The 20349-nt window shown below is 38.7% G+C and overlaps 3 protein-coding genes across 7 annotated transcripts; 2 read left to right on the top strand and 1 right to left on the bottom strand.

The window, feature by feature from the left end:
• Window positions 1-54: 54 nt before the first annotated feature.
• Window positions 55-3966, top strand: LOC110369965 (uncharacterized). Of its 2 annotated transcripts, none has more exons than XM_021325631.3 (3): window positions 55-385; window positions 477-570; window positions 690-3966. In XM_021325631.3, exons 1-3 carry the CDS (start codon window positions 353-355, stop codon window positions 2576-2578), a joined length of 2016 nt encoding a protein of 671 aa, XP_021181306.3. In that variant the 5' UTR covers window positions 55-352; the 3' UTR covers window positions 2579-3966. The 2 variants fall into 2 exon arrangements, with proteins under 2 accessions (XP_021181306.3, XP_021181307.3); XM_021325632.3 differs by having other exon boundaries at window positions 60-385; window positions 1203-3966.
• On the top strand, window positions 3716-7277 carry LOC110370014 (uncharacterized). 2 transcript variants are annotated; one of them, XM_049839635.2, is made up of 3 exons: window positions 3716-3853; window positions 4836-5017; window positions 7008-7277. In XM_049839635.2, the coding sequence occupies exons 2-3, from the start codon at window positions 4844-4846 to the stop codon at window positions 7167-7169; spliced, it is 336 nt and encodes a 111-aa protein (XP_049695592.1). In that variant the 5' UTR covers window positions 3716-3853; window positions 4836-4843; the 3' UTR covers window positions 7170-7277. The 2 variants fall into 2 exon arrangements, with proteins under 2 accessions (XP_049695592.1, XP_021181377.1); XM_021325702.3 differs by having other exon boundaries at window positions 3807-3966.
• Window positions 6815-19811, bottom strand: LOC110370028 (nipped-B-like protein B). 3 transcript variants are annotated; one of them, XM_064036124.1, is made up of 27 exons: window positions 19658-19811; window positions 19191-19299; window positions 17702-17870; window positions 17025-17587; window positions 16583-16794; window positions 16202-16433; window positions 15917-16078; window positions 15587-15774; window positions 15274-15511; window positions 14684-14940; window positions 14070-14306; window positions 13702-13923; window positions 13051-13233; window positions 12033-12797; window positions 11630-11950; window positions 11402-11540; window positions 11192-11316; window positions 10729-10963; window positions 10426-10580; window positions 10079-10343; window positions 9794-9984; window positions 9359-9555; window positions 9155-9278; window positions 8919-9065; window positions 8332-8525; window positions 7857-8034; window positions 6815-7774 (listed from the first exon to the last, which is right to left on the bottom strand). In XM_064036124.1, exons 2-27 carry the CDS (start codon window positions 19255-19257, stop codon window positions 7637-7639), a joined length of 5904 nt encoding a protein of 1967 aa, XP_063892194.1. In that variant the 5' UTR covers window positions 19258-19299; window positions 19658-19811; the 3' UTR covers window positions 6815-7636. The 3 variants fall into 3 exon arrangements, with proteins under 3 accessions (XP_063892194.1, XP_063892195.1, XP_063892196.1); XM_064036125.1 differs by lacking the exons at window positions 19191-19299; window positions 19658-19811 and adding an exon at window positions 18101-18218; XM_064036126.1 differs by lacking the exons at window positions 6815-7774; window positions 7857-8034; window positions 8332-8525 and having other exon boundaries at window positions 8926-9067; window positions 9157-9278.
• Window positions 19812-20349: the final 538 nt, after the last annotated feature.

The raw sequence follows: 20349 nt of genomic DNA, 5'->3' as shown, positions 1-20349 counted from the left end.
CTGTCCTGGATTTTCTGGAGTTTGTGAGAGGAAAAAAGCACCAATAGTGTTGTCGTGATTGTGATGTACAGTTGAACACAAGAGAGTGTTGGTCTGTGATGCAGCAGGTCGCGGCGCCTGCGCTGACCCCAGCAGTCGGCGGCCGGATGGAGTAAGCGGACATTGTCCGGCTAGACACGCTTCACTGGTGCGCGCGCTGTTGCGCCGATCTTTCACCTTCGCAATATTGACGCCTATAAAACCTTGTCATTTCAATAATGTGAAGTTACTTTCATTCGAACACAAACGAAGAATACAACTCCATTATCTGAACAATATTTTTCGTTAAAATATCTTATTTGGGTGTAAACCCATGTCATTCAAAATGTCCAAACTCGGATGTTTGGTACGTTGTATTTATATTTTGTTTTCATTAAAAATAGTCCTTCATTCACTGGTTGATCGTGATTATTATCGATTACTAATCCTTTTTGCAGTTGTTGGTCTGGGCGGTATGTGAAGGCGTAGTTGCCAACGAAGAACGAAATGGATTCGTACAACCACTGGACTTTGGGCCACTATTTGATTCAGGTAAATACTGTTCTGATTTTACTCGGCGCAATAGTAAACACAAATAGCACATCGCTTAAGCTCGCACGCCATTTATTATTGTATTTATATATTTCACATCATAGTTATCGTCTTTTCAGGCGTTACTTCGCTGGCTTCAGAACCTATTGCGGATGCAGTACTAAAAGTAGATAAAAATCAATATCCAAAACTATTCGATACTGTTGTTAGTAGTTCTATCGATTCTTTGCATACTCGTGTAGCGCCCATAGAGAGGGCATTTTCTGCCGATAGTTTTGGTTTTAACCCAATTGCGAGTCAAAGCTTCCTACCACCTGCGAAAGCCGCTAAATTAGTTGCGCAACCAAAACAACATAGTCAGCTTCAAGCGATACCTATTGGCCAACAGCTTTCTCCCTTGAGATATGATATCCGCACTGTCCATGATGCGGACTATAAAGTGTACAAGCCTGAGGAAGAGGAACAGGGAGAAGAGATTTTAGCCGCTTTGAGAAAAAATCCTAGTGTGGCTGCTTATTTCAAACCTACGCAAACCAATGTTGAAGTAGCTCATCCATTAAACTACCGCAAGGAAGAACTGAGCGAAAATGCTGAAATCGAACAGAACTACAAGCCAAATGCTTATATTCCAGGACCAGCACGTATCCGTCGCTACACTAGCGGAAGACAAAGGGAAAACTTGAAGAAAAGCAGCGACGATGACGATGATCCTTACAACTACAACGTTGAATATATTTCAAAGCCCAAAGCTTTCGACACACCACTGTACAGCAGCGCTTATAAAGAAAAGAAGGACTCCAACAAAGATTACGAATATCCCTACAGTTATGATTCTGGGTATGACCATAAGGAATACGAAAGAATTAAACAACTGTCAGAGAAACAGGCTGCAGAAATTAAACAAAACCCTGGAAATTGTAAGGAGGTCAAAAAAGACGGCATGACATGCACGACATGCAAGGACCCGAAGACTGGTGGAAACTTTGAATCATGTTCATATGTGGCAGAACCAAAGAACAACAAGTATGCTTACTCAAAGGAAAGAAAATTCGACAGCAACGATGAACCTGATGAAGCTGATGCACCGCAACAAGCTGAACCAGCACAAAAATCCGAAAAATATGTGCAGGCCGATGACAGCAGTGAACAAAAGTACTCGAAGTCAGCAGCTCCTGAAGAAAATCACGATTCTGGTTCCGGAGAAAAATATAAGGCCTACTACACTCACTCTTCCAAACCCACTCCCAGCGAAGCTTTGCGTGCGGCTGACGACAAGCAAAGTTCCGAAGAAGAAGGAGACGGTTCGTCAGGCAAGGCTTACGATTACAAGAAAGCTATACCTGGCTTTTATACTGATAATGAGCCCAAAAAAGATGTGGAACACGTTTTAGCTGAATTTAAGAAAAAGGACAGATCTTCATGTAAAAAGGTGCAGAAGAATGGAATGACTTGTTATCAATGTATTGATAAAAATGGCTTGAAAAATGAAGAGTGTATGTTTGTGTCAGAATCGGCACCAAAAAGGAGCCATTTGGCCTACCAAGAATTGAAAGAATTTACGTCAAAGCCCGCAACTCTCGACCAGGGTAATAATGAGGGCGCGGAAAGCAAAACGGTGACTACAAGTGCACCTCCAGCTCAGAAGTCTGCTGCGTATGTAGTAGACAACACCAACTATGGAAAAAAGTTAAAGCGTAAGAAGGCACCTCAAAGTATCGCTGCTGCAGCCACCAGCCCAGTCGCTAGTGCTGTGAAACCACAGCCTGCAGCGGCTAACCCGCGTAAAACCAAGAGAAGTGTAGAGGCTGACGCCGAACAAAAAGCTCAAATTGAAGATGTGTCTAATATAGCACAACCTGAAGAATTCGCGGGTAGCGACTCTAGGGGAGCTTTTTGGGCCGACACCATGCCTAGATACAGCGCATCATTAGGCGTTACACTGCCTGAATACATGCTGTCAAGGTCGGAGCATGAACTTTCGTTTGATGAAACCGTCGCGAGCGCGTAAAAGATATCTAAGGCTTTGACTTGTTAGCCAACAAATACAGTATAAGTAGAGCGTGTCGGTTGTACAACGCTTTAGATAAAACCTGAACAAACGGTAACGGGTATCCGTTGCGTAATGGCACAATAAGATTTCACAGACTGACGTGTTCCGAGTCAGATATGGAAAACAAATTCGCAGCCACATCGGAAAATTGTTGATAGTGTTTTTGTTGGCTTATAATATTATAATGAAATTAGTGGAAATGTGCAGTAAGGCGTAGAAATACAAATATATGTTAAGGATGTATTGACGAACTTGGTAGGGCTGATGACTGTCCATTTTATCTGAAGTACTTATATTACGTTGTTAACTAGTTATAGATGTTATGAAAATAATTAAATTTGATGTTATTGTTATTCTTATTTTGGTCTTTATTTTTATAAACTACCTCAGCAAAAACTTAACTTGCTTTGAAAGTTCATAATTTGTTAACAGAGACGCAGATAAATTATATTGGTGTTGTGTCTCGTTAATTCAAATTGAAGACATAATTTTATATTTTTATTAGACTCAGTCACGTACATCTGGACTAGCTAGATTGCATTACTTATTTGGCGCTGTGAATAACAATTTAATGTTAAACAGTGGAGTGTAGGTTTCTTCCGCAATCGTTAAGTATTAGCTGCTATGTGGGCTTTGTGGAAACTGTAACGAATTTCCGTATACTCGAGCGATATTCCCAGATCGATGCATCTATTATTGGAATGAACTGTAACTCACTAGGGTTCATTAAAAGTTAATTTGATTTCGTGGTGCTAACTCACTGGCTTAACCTACTAATAGTTTAGTAGTAGTAAGTAGCTTTAACTCAAAATGGGGGCGTAAGTTTGCGACGGCTTAGGACTTAGGACAAAACCCTATCTACTTATGTTGGCTCTGTAAACGTTATAATAAAAACGATGTTTTAAAAGCTGGTAATAAATAGTACCCTTATTATTAATTCTGTCCATATGGTGTGTGGTACGAAAACTACACAATACCTATCAATACTATAACTGAACTAAATCGTTAGGTCACAATTGTTGGCATGATATTCGGTCACTGTCCTAGATGTCAATACTGTTTTTAATGTTTCTATTTTTACTGGTAATTGTGCAAGATACAAGCGTCACTAAGGAACAGTCTCGTAAGCACAAGCTAGGCAACCAGACTTCGGAAGAAAGTGATTAATTTCAGTCGTAAGCTGGTCATACAACTGCACAGTGTTCTGGGCGTTCTTTATTTAAATATATCCGTGTAAGATCGGAAGCCAATAATAAAGTAGCAGTTAGATCTCGTTTGTTTAGTGTAGTGACCGCACTTGTACATTGCATGCCAGTTACTGTTCAGTTTGTGTTGTTGAACTTTCTGTAAGTAGCCTAGTTAATACATTTCAGTATTTTCATCAAAATAATTTTGGATTGACTTTTTTAACTTCCTAAATTTTATTTTTACGTGTTTAACAAGAAATTGAATCGTCCCATTGTTATTAGGTATTTGTTATTGGTAGCTAAGATATATACCTAAATATGTTTAATTGGTTTTATGCCTTCTTACTTATGCATAAATTAATTAATCAAATCATTCCTGTTATTTATGGAAATAATATCCACAACTACATTTTAAGTTTTAACTTTTAAAACAAAATAAACAACTAGTCGGAACTTTTTAGAATGTCGCAGCCGGCTACCGATGTCGAAAAAAAATTCATTGAAGCTGTGCCAAGAATCAATTGAATAAAAAACGGGGTTATTATTGCGCAGCGATTTTCATCAGAGCCTCGCAGTGTTGGCTACCAGACTTATTTTTATCGTATTCAAGCCTACGTCATGTGGGAATACAAAGGCTATTGCGCATCTGCTTTAAATCTTAAAATAAGATCGTTGCATTTAAAATTCCACACTACCACAAAATTTAGGCTAATTCGCTAAAACAAATTCATACTGAATGCATAGTTAAGATATGTAATTGCCACATAACAATAAGTACATAATTATTATTATTTATTTACCTACATTAATTTAGATGCATTTTGTTTTGACTGCATTTTTTGTATAAAGTCATCACGATAGTTAAACTTTAGTCAAATGCCTACTTAAATGAGTGACATGACAGCCTTTTCATTTGTCACTTTAGCCAAACTGGCTCTCCCTAAGATAGCCTGGTTCTTTTTTTAAAAAAAGTACCTAAATAGACAAGCTGGTCAGTAAATCAAAGTTTTATTATAATAACATTTCAGAATAAACCATGAACGCGATAGAATATGAAGAGGAAGAGTACGTGGACGTGAACAGGCTGCCATTAAAGCCGCCACAACCTTTGTTACCGGCGGAGAAGCCGGTGCGCCGGCCGTGGCACCCGGTCATGTGGGACAGCTCCATCATTGGCATTCCTCCTCCAGACCACAGGGAGTCTGAAGAGGTAACTAAACGAACAATTCAATTGATTTTTATTTCAAACTGCGTTTTTGAATCACTTACGGCGGTAGATTGTCAAACATGGAAGAATTTTGTTTGGACGTATTTACATAGGACTCGAACCTGCGTACGCGCAAATAGGTCACTTTTTGCGTTACTGTTGTAGGTATCTGACATACGAATCTACAAAACCCATAGGTAATAACAATTAGTTGAAGATACCTATCGATTGATTGGTTTCAACGATTAATAGGCCAACATTCAATAGAGCGATGAACGACTGACGGCTAGAGTTGGCGATAGACAAAACATTGATAATCTTTTTATGCGAATTTGAAACTGGGTGTGTGCCAAGTCAATGTGTTTTACGAACATCTAAACAAAATACATCATAAGCTTTTAACAAGAAATGGTGTATTCAAATAAACCAGACAATGGGCACGTCACTTGTCATGTTTCCGGTGCCAAGCTTAAAGCTTGTTTTATTCAAAATACATCGCTACTGCGATAAAACTTCTTGGCAGTTGGGTTAAAATGAAGCATGATATTAATGTAGGATACCTACTGATTTTCATAACTATTGCAGTGATCCGCGGTTTCACTAGCTTTCGGAACGAACGGATCCGCCCCCGGCTACAAATATTCCACAATATCTCAATCTCACTAAATTGTTCCAGCTTTATTTTCATGAAATCGTGTCCACTGACAGTCGACAGATATTTATTATATTTCAGTAATGTAAAAAAATTAATGTACGATTTTTGACTGCCAACATTCAGGCCTGAGCTCAATAGGGTATTACATGCATTTTTGAAATATATCTTAAATAAATGCTTTAGTCTTAATATATCTCTAAAAAATTAATTATTTTTTTTCTCACGTTATGTACGAATATAAATTAATTGTTTTATCATAATTTCAAATTTCGCGCGTATTTCGCGAAAACGCGGCACACAACGGACGCCATGATTGTTTTTTGGTCATGACGTCATTACGTTAGTAAAAAACTACAGCTGTCAGTAATACATATTTTGATATGTATTGAAAATTTTAACTGACACTTTTGTTTACTACCGTAAAGACGTCATTAGCATGGCGGCGACATTTCGTAGTGTTCAAAGACAGATAAAAAAACCTAAAAACTTTAAACTGCAATAAAAAATATATTTATATACCTTACGAAGTGAAACTAACATTTCCCGATTGCTTTTCATCTAAACAATCATTGTAATACACTTTTAATTTTTTTCTCATCTAGACTAAAATACCCTATTAATCAGCATACAAGGTTTAAAAAAAGCAATGTAGAGTTGTTAGTGCTAAGACAGTGAGAGATGTCAGTGCAATATTTTACTACCAGATATAATACCTACATGCGAAAATAGAATAGTTTATGTACATTACTTTTTTACGACACGAGTGTGCATGTAAACAGGAAAGGCCTTGCTGTATCGACGTTCATGAATACAGCCATGACGTGATATATGGTTAAATACAAAAATAAATTTATTGTGCGCACTGCGTACAAAAAGTTCTGAATCGGTATACTTATGACCTCAATATTAGAACCATTATTCTTGTTTGGTTCATGTACTTTTTTACCATGTATACATTATTTATTTTGTCAATATTTTGATCAGTGTATGGCCGTGAATGAAAAATTGATGAACGCAAAATCGTTAGAAGCTATTTTTATTCAAGGTCGATCAAAGTTAAAAAATATTGCAAATAGGTACTTAAATGCTATAAATAATAGCACACAATATTTTTAGACAGATGTTAAATAAAAAGGAACTGCACATCGGAGTTGAAATTGCTTTAATGTTTTTTCTATAGTTATTATTATATGTACATACATAAATCACATATATGTTGCGTTAAATATTATAATGATAACAAAACATTGTGTACTATTATAGCATGGTTGTAACTGGGTATATGGGATAGACGTAACCGTATTCAGTCTGTTTATAACTAATAACATAATGTTTCAGCCGCAACCACGCTCGCAGGAGTACCCACATAAGCAACGCATACGGAACCTGCGGCGGCTCATCGCCGATGGCAAAGTGAAGCCTACTCCAGAGACACTTATATTTTTCCTTTGTAATAAATTCGCCATTTCCGATGAGCGGCAGAAGAAGGTAGTCCTCTAATTTAAGTCTTACGGCAAAAACTACAAGTATTATTATCTATTAATAACCATATCATACACATTTTGTTTTGTACTCTTTAAAATGTAAATATAAAATGATATTTTTAAATTTGCGTTATTACTCTAATACCCTCAAAAATAAAATATGTACAATATAATTAATCGAACAGACACCGTCGCGACTCTCCGAGCCGAGCCGGGCCTGGTCGGGGGTCGGGGCGAACTCGCAAAGACTGAGGCGGAGTAGGTACATATACTTTATATTCTCATAAAAATTATCTACACACAAGACTTTAATATAAAAACAAAATCGAGTTTCTCAAATACAACTTATATAAAGAACTTCAAGTAAGTTATCGTTGCGGGGCGCCCCGCGGACCGCAGCGCGGCGGCGCGGGACGCCCCGCGGCTCTGCGGCGGCGGGCGCTACGGGCCGGCGTGACGTCACGAGGGCGACGCGGCCGCGCGCTAGGTGGCGGGCGGCGGCGCGGGCGGCGCGCCCGGCACGGCTTCGCTGGGGGCCGTCGCGCCGCCACTCGTCGCTTGGCCGGCCGTTTCTTCGTCCTCTTCCTCCTCGGGGTCGAACTTCAGCATCAATTGCTTGAACTGTAATAGATAGACATTTAAATGAGCATATAACGTAAACACAACAGGTGACACTTTAAGCACTGTAGACTATAAAACTGACCTCGAGGTAATCGTCGACGAGTCGCCGACGGCCGCGCTCGTCGAGCTCGTCGGCGGCGCGGTCGTTGTCCTGTAACTGCGCGATAGTCGCCTTGGGTTCGAAGATGGGCGCGTGCCGCCGCGACACTGCTTTCTCATAAACCTTTACGTTCTCGGACGGTGAGTACTGGTTGATTTTTCTGCGGGCGAAACAGTTCGTTAGATTTTTGGCGAAAGATGTTATTGATGACATCTCGTCAAATTTGGGATTTGGGAAAGACTTATACACTGAAGAACGAGCCGTCCCAAGCGGTAACGACACTGCAATATATTGCTGTCTCTTTCCGAAAATTTATAATAGAATTTGGAGCGATCGAAACCTTACTATCACTGATGAAGATGTTTTATTATATTAGTTCACTGTTCAATGTTGAATGTGTCTTGAATACAAAGCTTTAATGTGGCTATAGAGTCATTAGAATGTGTGTGGTACTGACGCGTCAGTGAAGCCGTAGAGCTGCTTGAGGTGCTGCTTGAGCACGAGCAGCAGCAGACAGCCGCGCGCCTGGCGCATGGCGTCCTGCAGCGGCCGCGTGTGCTCCGGCATCTGCGTCAGCAGCGTCTCCGCCTCCTCGTCGTCCTCCTCCTCGTCCAGCGGCTCCTTCTCCTCCGTGCTCGGCTTGTTGAGGCCCTGGACACGATGTTACATTTTATACATTTTGCATGCCTGCTGGCGGAATGTTCGAGGATTCTTTTTTTTTAATATGTATAACACCTTATTTATGTTTCTACATTATCGGCAAAAAAAAATAACAGTGTTTGTTAAATAGGCATAATCATCAAAAGTGATTGGTATGTCACTTTAGCAAAAAATATTTGATGCTAAAAAGAACCATAAACATTTGTGTGAAAACCTTATTTTAAAAATTTTGCAGCAATGCGGTAAAAACCACACTCTTACACTCTTTATTGAATGCAAAAATAGGTATAATATTTTTTGGTTATAAATCCAAAAGACAATGTAAATTTTCTTTTTGGATACTTTATATGTAATTCTGATAATTTATAACTAATGGAAAATTACCTCACGAAAAAGCTGTAGTAAATTAGATCCTGATGTTGAAATAATGATGTCAATGTGATGAATAATAAATAATGGTTCGTCTTGAACTTGAAATGGAAAGTAACTCAAATTGTCGGCCAAGTACAGCATCTGATCCAGTGGCGCAGTCTGTAATAAGACAATTAATTATTTTAAAACATGAAACAATGATATGACAATCATTAAAGTTTTGAGTGAAAAATAATATATATACGTACAGAAACGTCATCAAATTGCTTGAGTAGAGACAACACCAACGCACGTCGCTGTGGCCGCGTGTTACGAAGTAACGAGTATAGAAAACCGTTGAGTGCAGTTGGCAACTCGTCTTGATCCTTTTTCCTGAAAACAATAGTTAAATTATTATAAGAATACTGTTCTAGACATAAGCTATATATTGGAGAGTCTAAAATGCAACTTACCTAAACCCTCTAATAACTCCCTTATTTGCGTTAGCTTGTAATATTTTTTGTAACTGGTAAGATAGTTTGATGCCAAGTTGCGCCTTCATGTGAATAAAGCCCGGATATTTCTTGTCAATCTCTTGGAGATGTTTGTCAGCTGTGTGAGACACTGTGACTTCCAAGTCCGTGCTCATGCAAATTAAATATGGAACGATCTACAACAAAAAAATAATGATGTATTTAGAAATCCGATCTCTATGGTCGGCGAACGAAATCTAAAAATATATGCAATCATTGCCATACGATTTGGCTTTTAAGTGAAGCGAATAGTTGGTTCGCGGAAAGATCATAAAAGTGTCACATACGGAAACTCGATAAAATATAATAAGAAAATTATTACAAGAATCTCAAAATCAAATACGTATTGCGCACGACAGTGAACGGTATACGTACTTGTACAGGATGCACGAGACCCTGCGCCAACACGAGCTGCACCACTTTCATGGCGCTGGAGCGGACCATGGTGCTGGGGTGCAGGAACGAGCCCAGAATCTCTTTCAAGTATAACTGGATCACTGTCGACGCCATACCCGAAGACACGTCACCCATCTCCTTGAGATTCTCGTGTTTCGATCTTTTGGACCCTGCAAATACATTTTTATAATAACAGATTAAAGACGAATATGATTTCCATATCAATTTTTAGTCAATAAATATTAAAGTGATAAAAATTCTCACATTCTTTATCCTGCCTTATCATCCTCTGCTCTTCTTCTTGTAAGTACATTTCAATATTTCTCAAAACATCCGCTTTCATCTCTATAGGTGCTAAATCTGATGTAAGAAGTTGATGATAGAAGTCCTTCAGCTCCGGCCGTAACATGAACTCGTAATGCCTCACACAGACTGAGCCCAGCGCCTTCAGAGTGTGGGACACAAAGTCTTCATCCTCAAGTCCAACGAAAAACATCAACGTTGAGAATATCTGTTCTTTTATGTCCGCCTATAAGAAACAATAAAATATCATAAGAATATGTATATTTAGAAAATAGTAAAATATGATAATGCACTGTGAAGTGACTTACTGGAAGCCCATCTATCACTCGAGCTTCCGTGAAATCGAAATACCGCAACAGAAGTCCTACGATAAACAACGCTCGTCTGAAATAAGGCCTTGAATGCAACCCTCTCGTCATTTCTGGGTTCCTCTGCCAGCAGTGTTTCCATTGAAGAAGTACACCTGAAAATGAAGAAAGCTTTAATGTTTTTGATCAATATATAGCAAAATAAAACTGTTCTATTAGAGAATGTTTTAGTTTACCAAATGATTGCATACTATTCCATTTCTGGAAAAATCACAGGAAATAGATAATGTGGGTGAAACTGACCATGGTACTTATTGAAGACGTCCCTAATGAGTTTATAGTTGTGCGTGAGGTTGTTGACGATGGCGGCGAGGCAAGCGATGCAGGACGCGATCACCAGCTGTCCTCGCTGCAGGATCAGCTTGACGGCGTCCTCCTCTAGTTGCGCCAGGAACACCTCGCTCGGGTGCTCCATCAGCGGCACCACCAGCTCTAGCGTCGACGCCACCGTCGACATTATTTGCTGCTCGTACTGATTCTACGGAAATATCAAAATTATTACCATACATATTAGCGCAAGTACAAGTATTGAACATAAATAAAACTACTGCTTGGCGAATTCACATCAAAGTCAAATAATTTATTTCATTTTCAAGCACTTATGATCGTCAAAAATATAAATAAGTTTGAGTCTAGTTGTCATATCATATCATAGGTTTACTAATTTCCTATTTACAAGATATACATAAATTATAACAGTACATACCTGACACTTCAAGCTCAAGTACGGCTGCAAAGTTAATGCATGATTCACTAACAATTGTGGCCTAATTTTCGCAAACAAATGCAAAGTGGAGAGGCATGCTAAAATACGTTGTGATGAACCAGTCCCTGAAATAATATAATAATGTAATATTTAGCTAGCATTTGCAAAAACTGTAATGGCAGAAGTATTTATTTCTAAATTGTTATATACCATCGGCACTCGTTTCTTCCAGCTGTAGTAAACTTTCAATAAGACAGTCTACTATTTGCTGACATGCAAGTAAGAGCGACTTGGGGGGCTGATAAATTATTTTCGTGGAATCTTCTTTATCTTCCTTGGGCTTGAACAACTGTAAAAGAAAAACATTAATGTTGATTAAACCATTAGTTTGATATTAAATGGTGATGTTAATAATGAGTTGTGCTACACTAGACTTACACTGGTCAAGAGCTGCTGGAACCACTCGAGGCCGATGTCTCGCGAGGAGATGACGACGTCGGTGATGTTGAGCACCTTGCGCGTGAGCGGGTCGGCGGCGGCCGCCGTCATGTCGAGGGCGCCCGGCCGCGCCGTGTTCGCGCACGGACTGAACCACATGTTTTGAAACACTTCCATCACTAACTTCCTTATGCCTTCCTCATCGTTCACTCTCCTAATCATCTTTACACAAATCTCAGGTATTTTAGGGAATTCCGGGCACTCTATACATATGTCTTTTAGAATTTTTATCACACGTTTACGCACCGATACACCAGTGTCCTAAAAGATGAAATATTATTTATTATTTCACCTGCACATTAATGATAAACAAAAGATAGATCTGATTTTGCAAAGCACTCACCAATATTCTATTTGAGAGCATTCCATAATACTTATCGATAAGATCGGGCCGGCTGAGCACGAACTTGCCGACGAGGTCGACGGCGGCCTCGCGCACGGCCGTGGACTGGTCCAGGAAGGACCGGTTGACTCCGATCTGCATGTCTGGCCGCGCCAGCACCGCCGGGTCCGCTTCCACGATCATCGCGAGGCACTTCATCGCCTTAGTACGGATTGCTATCGTGTTTTCACACAAAATAACAAGGATTTTCCTTAAATATCTATCGAAACTCTGAGAGAACGATCTTTTCGAAGCTAAGTACTGAGAGATTAGTTCGGCTCCACTGTAATCAATGTACGATTGCATCACTTGCACTTGAGTGCCACCTTGATACCTAAACGGTCGGATTTTCTCGAGGAAGAAATTCTTCCGCCGCTCCATTGTTTTGAATTTCTCAGCCGACACGAGCGCACTGGACGCGAGCTTCTTCTCAGCTTTAATGTCCTTGAGACGTCGCCCTTCGTCGTCACTATCATCGTCAGCATCGGACTCCTCTTCGCTCGTATCGTCCTTTATGTAACGTTTCTTCGACTTATTCTTCGGTTTCTTGGTAGGAGACGTGCTCTTGGGTTGCACAACCATGTCTCTGTACCACTGCGTGATATAGAAATGTCGGGCGCAATTCCAAGCTTGATCTTTTTGCCCGTTGATGGCAAGATAGTCAAGCAATACCCTCTGCAAGAATTCTGTCCTTTCTTCGTCTTCATCCAACCCTGATGTTGCGCTCTGAAAAAGTAAAATACATGGTTTTTTAAATACAAGTAAAGAGAAAATAGACATCTGACCTCTTGTATTTCAGAGCCAGTCAATGGTGATTAGATGAGTAAATCTGTTATTAAATAGCTATAGAATCGGATCTTTCGTAAATTTCCCTCCAAATAACGATGGCTGGGACATCGAAAAAAGGGACAAAATTATTTAAGATATTTAAGAACTCTTAAACAAAATAATTTGAACACAACAAAAGGCAATGACAGACCTGTCCCTGGTTGCCGTCCTTCTCCTCCTCGGCGCGGATGTCGCGCACGACGGCGTCCATGGTGGCGAGCTTGGCGCGCGACACCACGCTGTCGCGCCGCAGCCGCGCCGCCACCAGCCCCAGGTACTCCAGCGACGCCACGCGCACCGACATCTCCATCGACTTGTCCGACATGTACTTCACCTGGCATATTACATCAAATGTTTAATTATTATTCAGAAATTATAATTAGTAATTTATATAGAAGTTATGGTCAATTTCACCGGTTCCTGATAGTCTCAGATAGCCGTTAGGAACTCATCTGAGAGATAAACTTTATCGTTCGGTTTCATAGGCCTTGGATAGCAATATTCGGCAGAAATAATAAACAGCTTTCATTTGGCAGAAAGCATATTAGATAATTAACTATTTATTATTTAACTATAACTATTAGATAATTAACTGACACCGTATCAGTAACCAGTGGAACTGGACCTTAGAATTTCAAATTAGAAAAATCTGTTTGGGTTAGTAAAAGCTTGTGTAAAGTGTAAAAGGTACACAAGTAACTTTTTAACTAACGCTCAAATAAAAAAGTTAAAATGCAAACAAAAGATAGTGGAAAAATCTCAATACTTGTTGGTTTCAGTAAAATATAAGTAGTTTAATCACCAGCATGGTTCCAAGTAGACTCAACAGTAGTTCAGTCGCAGGCCACTCGGGTTTGTTCACAGTGGTTAGCAGATCGTGCACGAAATTTTCGAACAGGGGCCTGAAGTCGACCTCTTCGTTACGACTCCGGCACTTGTTCAGGAATGACGTCAGGAATGTACCACCTACACTGATTGCTGCCTCGTACTTGGAAATTATCATGAGGTCTTTGTCTACTGCGTTCTGTGAACAGACACACAAAAAAATTAAAAACACAGAAATAATTTCATAAGTAAAAGAAAGAAATTAAAATATAAAGGCAGCTTATTGTTGACGTAAAATAACAGTGGAATAGCGGCCATAGACAAATAACAACAATAATTGCTCACCTTTTTACTGTCAGATGATTCAATATCTTTGTCTTTGTCCTGCGACTTGCACAGTGTCTCGGGCAGAGTGACCACGCACTGTACGAGTTGCAGAACAAGCGCCGTCAGCATCTGAATCTGTTGGTCCGAGCTCAGTTGGAAAGAGCGCAGGTTGTGCTTGGAACTGGGAATGCGAGCTATCGATGCTAATATATCCTCTAGCAGTAGACGTCTGTGCTGTTCGTACTTTGTGAATATCTGTAAGGAAAAGAATACGATTAATTTTGTTGATATTCACGAACACGCTGACTCAACGGACATAGACAAACCCTTCTCTTGGGCCTTTTTCCAGTGAACTTCTTTCAGTTGAAACCACGATATTTATTGTTACGGTAGTCGTCAATTGTTTCTTGACACGCGGTTATTACGGGCGTTGCGTCCGTATCTCGCGAAAAAATTCGATAGTTTAGAATGTATTTAGCTGCATCTGATAAGTCACACCGTAATGGCAGCGGCCGGCAGCGACACGGCGAGCACTTCTAGTGTCTTGTTGATGTTTCTGCCTGCGGTTGCCAGCGGCGTCGGTTGGAGATGATACTGGTATGGATTGGAGGAATGAGTGAATATTTGTTTACCGTGGTGACGAGCTTGAGCGCGCTGAGCTGCAGCTCGCTGACGTTCTCGACGAAGAAGGGCGAGACGCCGACGGTGGAGGCGTGCAGCACCGTGGTGTCGGTGAGGTGGTGCGCGGCGAACAGCTCGGCCAGCAGCGTGACGGACTCGTGCGCGTGCGTGTACAGCTCGCGCGCCGCGCGCCCGCCGCCGCCCGCCGCCGCGCCCGCGCTGCGCCGCGTGCCGCTCGTCGCGCCGCCGCGACGCTTGCGACCGTCCACTACAACACACCATACGTTTGTAAAATAATCGTAAATCTTATCCTATGTAAATTTTGGTAGCTGTTCACTTATATTATAAAAAATATATGCATTTATCTGTTTTTATAGTCTCAGTCAAAAACTACTGTTTTTTTTTGTCATATTATGTCGATAAATGTAAGATTTGCATTTATCTGTTTTTTATGTACTTTTTCAAGAACTACTGTTTTTTTTGTTGTAATTATTTGTCACCGATATGCTACGTATTAGCTCAAGGGAAGTAATTTCTTTGGGACGCGGGTGAAACCACGGGACATTCTATGAACAAAATAAATAATAAATATCGTAATTACCTTTCTTCTTAGATGTACTTTGAATACTATATACAGGGTCGTAGACACAGTAAATAGTATTGTTCAACTGGAACTTTATGAACATAATAATTCTATCTATAACATCTTCTAGAAATATACGTTTCGGCATATTTGGAGAGGTCATGACATACAGGGACGTGAGACACGCGTCCGAGGCGCACATGACCCTCTCTAATGCCGACTCCAGCCATATTTGTCTCATCTCTTCACTGTCCTCCTAAAACATCAACAAATTATTTTAATATTTTATATTACGAAAGTAATAATTTCGTCGTAAGTTGCGACTACTTACCGGGTCACTAACTAGTGACATTTTTTCTGCTGCTCTAATATTTTTCTCCATAATGTTTAACAATCGAACTAATCTGTCTGAAGGTATGGCTTCCATAGCACCAAGATTCTTTAACTTAGCGGCTTCGGAGCATAACTCTTGAAGCTGATAACGCGGTAATAATAACTCTTCGGGTATATCTGTTCCCTCTGCAATTTAAAAAGTGATTCCGTTAATCCACATCCCAGTCAACATAGAGACTTTAAAAAACCTATTTCAGTTAAACATGCTTTCTAGGTAACTCCAAATACATACATTAGAGATTAGAGATGTAATGTAATGTAGACTTACCCATTTCGTCAGTAATCAATATGTCGTCGTCAATAGCTTCAAATACTGATTCAATCAATTTGTTAAAACGTTGATAAGTATTTGTCTCCATTAATTCATCTACGGAAAGCATTTCTAGCACAGGTACTAATCTCCGTTCTACTTTTCGTAACTTAGGCCGAACTGGAACAGTAAAGTTTTAATATTTACATCATACAGTTAATATGTAAAATGTTATAGAATTAATTATACGTGCCATATATAATATTATTAATAAAAAATAAATAAATATAGGTTTGGTCATACCTATAGCGGCCTCGGCTTCTTCTCTTTTGCTGGCTTCTTCATGTTTTCTCTTAACTGCCTCCCAATTTTTCTCTCTAGCTATATCTATTGCTTCTCTTTCTTTATCTACAGTAGGCGTACCGCTATTTGATTTTGTCTTAAGTGGTACATTATCATCGGAATCCGATTCTAGTGCACTGTTCTTCCTTGATCTTTCTTCAGTTGTGAAATCATGTTTCTTCAATAATCCCTCCTATAATTTTTACAAATGTTTATAAACATATTTAGAAGAATAAAGTATAACAATGTTGAAGATAATACGTACAACGCCGCACCACAAGAATGATCCAAAGGAAAAATTTAGTTTACTACCAGAATTGATTATGACAGTTCATTACTTACTGATAGCCGGCCAAGCTTTACAACAGGGTATCTGTTGTTAGTAACTCCCGTACTTTTACTTGGGTCTTGCTTGTCTTGGCTGCTATTTTGAGCTTGTTGTTGAGGCGCATAGGGCGCACCCATTGACGGCAGAGGCACTTGAGGTTCTAAACGTAGCGGCGACGGCGCCACACTGGCTTGTGCTGGAGATTGTCCTGTCCTCACATTACCATCTACAAAATATACCATTATAATTAGCCAGCTGCACTTTCAATATTATTCAATTGTTTTTTTTTTTCTAATATTATAAAGTTGAAGAGTTTGTCTCTTGCTTGAACAAGTTGATAACAACCCATTTATGGAGGAAGGCTATGTTAATTTTATCTGGGTTCCCCAGTTCAGAAGTCCCCACTGGATACGGGTGAAATCCTTAGCAAAAGGTAGTAATAATATAATACCTCACCTTGCTCAAATGTCTTCTCGTGTAACTGCATAAGCAATCTCTGTTGATCTGGCTGGTTACTTGGTGACATAGAAAGAGGATCCTTTTCTTCATTTAAGTTAGTGCCATAATTGCTATTGTCTTGTACTAAACTATTATAGAAACCACCATTTTGTGGATTAGAGCTTGATGTATTCGACATTGGGCTTGCGTACATGTTGGAAGAGTTTCCACTGTTCCAAATGGGAGATACACTGTTCTGAGCAGTATTATTTAGTTGGTTCCCTGGTCTGGCTTGGGAAGGGGGAGAACCCATGTTAACATGGGGAGAGGATTGAGAGGGAGTAGCAAGTAACTGCTGGTTAGGGATTGATGCGGTGCCAAGTGATGATGGGCTTGAGGGCACAGTATTAGGAGATATACCGTTAAACTTATGGTGTGAGTGGCAATTAGGTCCCCAATGAGTTCTTGGTTGCTGCTCAAACACATTAGGATTAACACTTAAAATTGCCCTCAATAATTCAGGCAATGGTTGTGGGGTTGGAGGATTCGAAGAATTTGCAATAACATCATCTTTCAGGTCTCTGAAAGAAAAAAAAGACTATTAGAAACAAATGTTAAAGAATTTAGTAATATTCACTGTTATTATACCTCGCTAGCTTGCTCTATTGCACGAGATAATGAAATTCAAATATTACATGTGTGATACTGAAGTCTGCATAAGTGACTGTATTAGCAGCGACACTAAATTTTCATCGCGGGTTGCAAGCAGAATGGCTGCCTCTTCGGCAACACGCGGATGAAATAACTGCGACTTGTTGTTGAGTGTTGCAGGCAATGGCGTCGGGAGCGGTAACACTGGTAATACTGAAAAAGAAGATTAAGTTTATCTTAAACAGTCACTACAACTTTTTTCCAAAATATCTCTCCATGTAAATGTTCTTTTGAAATAATGTTTTCTTTTGTTGCTTAGAATAAATACAAAATGGTTTGTTTTCAGGTACATAGTATATTATAAAACGCTTGAGACTCATTCATTGGGAACTGCTTCTTATATCTAGATGGAAAATATTTTGTAGTATTTAAGAATTTTTTACTTTACGAAGAGCCTTGTTAATTAAATTTCAACAGGAATAGTGTTACATCCACATGATCACGGAGCTGTTGATGTGCGAACCGCATAGTCTTTAGTGTCCAATATTAGTGTTACAATTTCTGCATACTGAAAACATCTTTACAAGATATACTTGACCTCATTACACCTCCTTATGGCTGGTTCCTATAAAAAAGAAACAACTTGTTCTGGTTACGGATGTTTCTTTTTTGACGTCCCTATTCTATAAAGCAGCCATAAACAAAACTACTGTCCATAAACAAATAAATATATTTTTTATGGAAACCTTTTTTTCCTATGCTAGAAAAGTATATCAAAGTTTTGGATACAGTGGGAAAGCCTTCTGTAGGCCATGAAGAGGAATCACAAGATATCATCATCATTTTTATGATAATTACATGAATATCAAGATTATTTTAGAAAGGCTTCAAAATTATCTATAATAATTTTTTAACAAAGTTTTATTTAGGGGAACCTATTTTTAAGCTATTAAAATAAATTCATCTATTCAACTTGAAATCCCATCCCATCAGACATTTTGTTTCTGTCATAAAGTCACTTCCTAATTAGAATCATTGTATTTCTGCATCATATTTGAATAGCTTCAAACTATTGATTCAGTACTAATTTGATCTTCCTTATTAACAAGCAAAACCATTAGCAGAACACTATTATAAATAACTATGACTTTAACAGATAATTTCAAAATATACCTAATTTTTTATTTAAATTATTAAAATTCATTTTAACTTTTTTCTCTTTAAGTACATATTTTATTTGGAATATACCTAGTTTATTTTTAATATAACAGCATAATACCTATTTAATCGGAACTGAAAACTAATTGTTTATGTTTATCAGGTATAAATATTTATGATCATAATGTCAAGTAAATAAAACACATAAATTAAATACATTGATGTTCATGAAGATTGATTTGCCCAAAACTTAGAACTTTTAGAGAAGTTTTAATAAAAATCATATTCATTAGTGTTAGACCAACTAACTGTGGTTGAATATGTAAATGTTGGTTGTCAAATGTACTCATACTTAAATGTAGCTCACATACTTACAGTCTGTCAAGCTGGCTACTCCTGCTAATGTTGTAATAGGGACACTTGGGATATCCCTTTCATTCATCTTGATTATACAGTTTATTTTCTCAGGTTCACTAATATTTTCCTAGAAGTCAAAAAGAAAGCCTTTGCTGTGGTACCATAAAACACACCATACAAAATTGTTTGCGTAGTCGTAGTTTCCATTATCATTTTACTTTCCACTCACGTAACACTTATCACAGAAATGGTTTAACATAACCGACTGGATATTTATTATAACGGAGTGTTTCACTAATAATTAAAGTAACATCGAATCCAAAGATTGTTGTGAAAATGGGGCAGCCGTCAATTTGATGCTTTGTTGTGCGTTGTGCATCAAAACGAAGGTCAGCGCATCTGTACGACACTCCCATGAGAGACCGAGTGAAGTAGTTTAACTGACACTAAACCATATTTTGAATAAATATGTAGCAAATACTCACTGAAACATTATGTTAACTATGTCTAATTTATTTATCCAGGACAAATCAAACATAATCCCAACATTTAGATAATCAAGAAATTATGAATTGGTGTTGCCAATTACCCACAAGTTTCACCACATGACGCTAAAAATATTTTCATGGCACCATGGCACTGGGAACATAGACAATACGAACGGATTTCAGTAAATGTAAGTAAAATAATAATTTTACGTGTATTTTTTGACAATCATATTTTGTAAAACTCACTGGAGATGTAAAACACACAAATTCTGTAATGTAGCGCATTCACACCAGTGAAATTTCCGGTTAGTTTGCCGTGGGTCGTGATTATTACGCGTGATAACAAACAACTGGTTTAAACGACGAAACCTAGAACCATGCAGGTTTTCTTACTTATTGTGAAAATGCTCTCAATCATGGGCCGCGCCCACCGGTCCAAGTAAGAATTAATTGATATATGCAGTATATTTTACTTGCTAATCAATCTTAAAGTGCATGAAATGGTATTTATTGAAAATTCAGAAGAAGGAATTAATCTTCAAGTAGAGCGAACATGTGACTGAGATTATTATATTGACCTTCATACCTTTGACTAATTATAAAGACCTTTGTGTTTTAAAACCAAACAAATAAAATATATTCATTGCCAAATTAAAGTTCAGCTCTATTCTAAAGACGATGTTATAATG

This window comes from Helicoverpa armigera, chromosome 9 (assembly GCF_030705265.1).
Source record: "Helicoverpa armigera isolate CAAS_96S chromosome 9, ASM3070526v1, whole genome shotgun sequence".
NCBI lineage: Eukaryota > Metazoa > Arthropoda > Insecta > Lepidoptera > Noctuidae > Helicoverpa > Helicoverpa armigera.
This window is presented reverse-complemented; position numbering and strand designations above follow the sequence as displayed.

Bases quoted from the DNA above. Each gene is read 5' to 3' on its own strand.
- LOC110370014 (XM_049839635.2), top strand. From the start codon at position 4,844: ATGAACGCGATAGAATATGAAGAGGAAGAGTACGTGGACGTGAACAGG. The intron at 5,018-7,007 runs GTAACTAAACGA...ATAATGTTTCAG, and splicing joins ACCACAGGGAGTCTGAAGAG to CCGCAACCACGCTCGCAGGA.
- LOC110370028 (XM_064036124.1), bottom strand. From the start codon at position 19,257: ATGAATGAAAGGGATATCCCAAGTGTCCCTATTACAACATTAGCAGGA. The intron at 15,775-15,916 runs GTAAGTCTACAT...TTTAAATTGCAG, and splicing joins ATTGATTACTGACGAAATGG to AGGGAACAGATATACCCGAA. The intron at 9,556-9,793 runs GTACGTATACCG...TTTTTGTTGTAG, and splicing joins GTCTCGTGCATCCTGTACAA to ATCGTTCCATATTTAATTTG.
- LOC110369965 (XM_021325631.3), top strand. From the start codon at position 353: ATGTCATTCAAAATGTCCAAACTCGGATGTTTG. The intron at 386-476 runs GTACGTTGTATT...TCCTTTTTGCAG, and splicing joins TGTCCAAACTCGGATGTTTG to TTGTTGGTCTGGGCGGTATG. The intron at 571-689 runs GTAAATACTGTT...TCGTCTTTTCAG, and splicing joins TGGGCCACTATTTGATTCAG to GCGTTACTTCGCTGGCTTCA.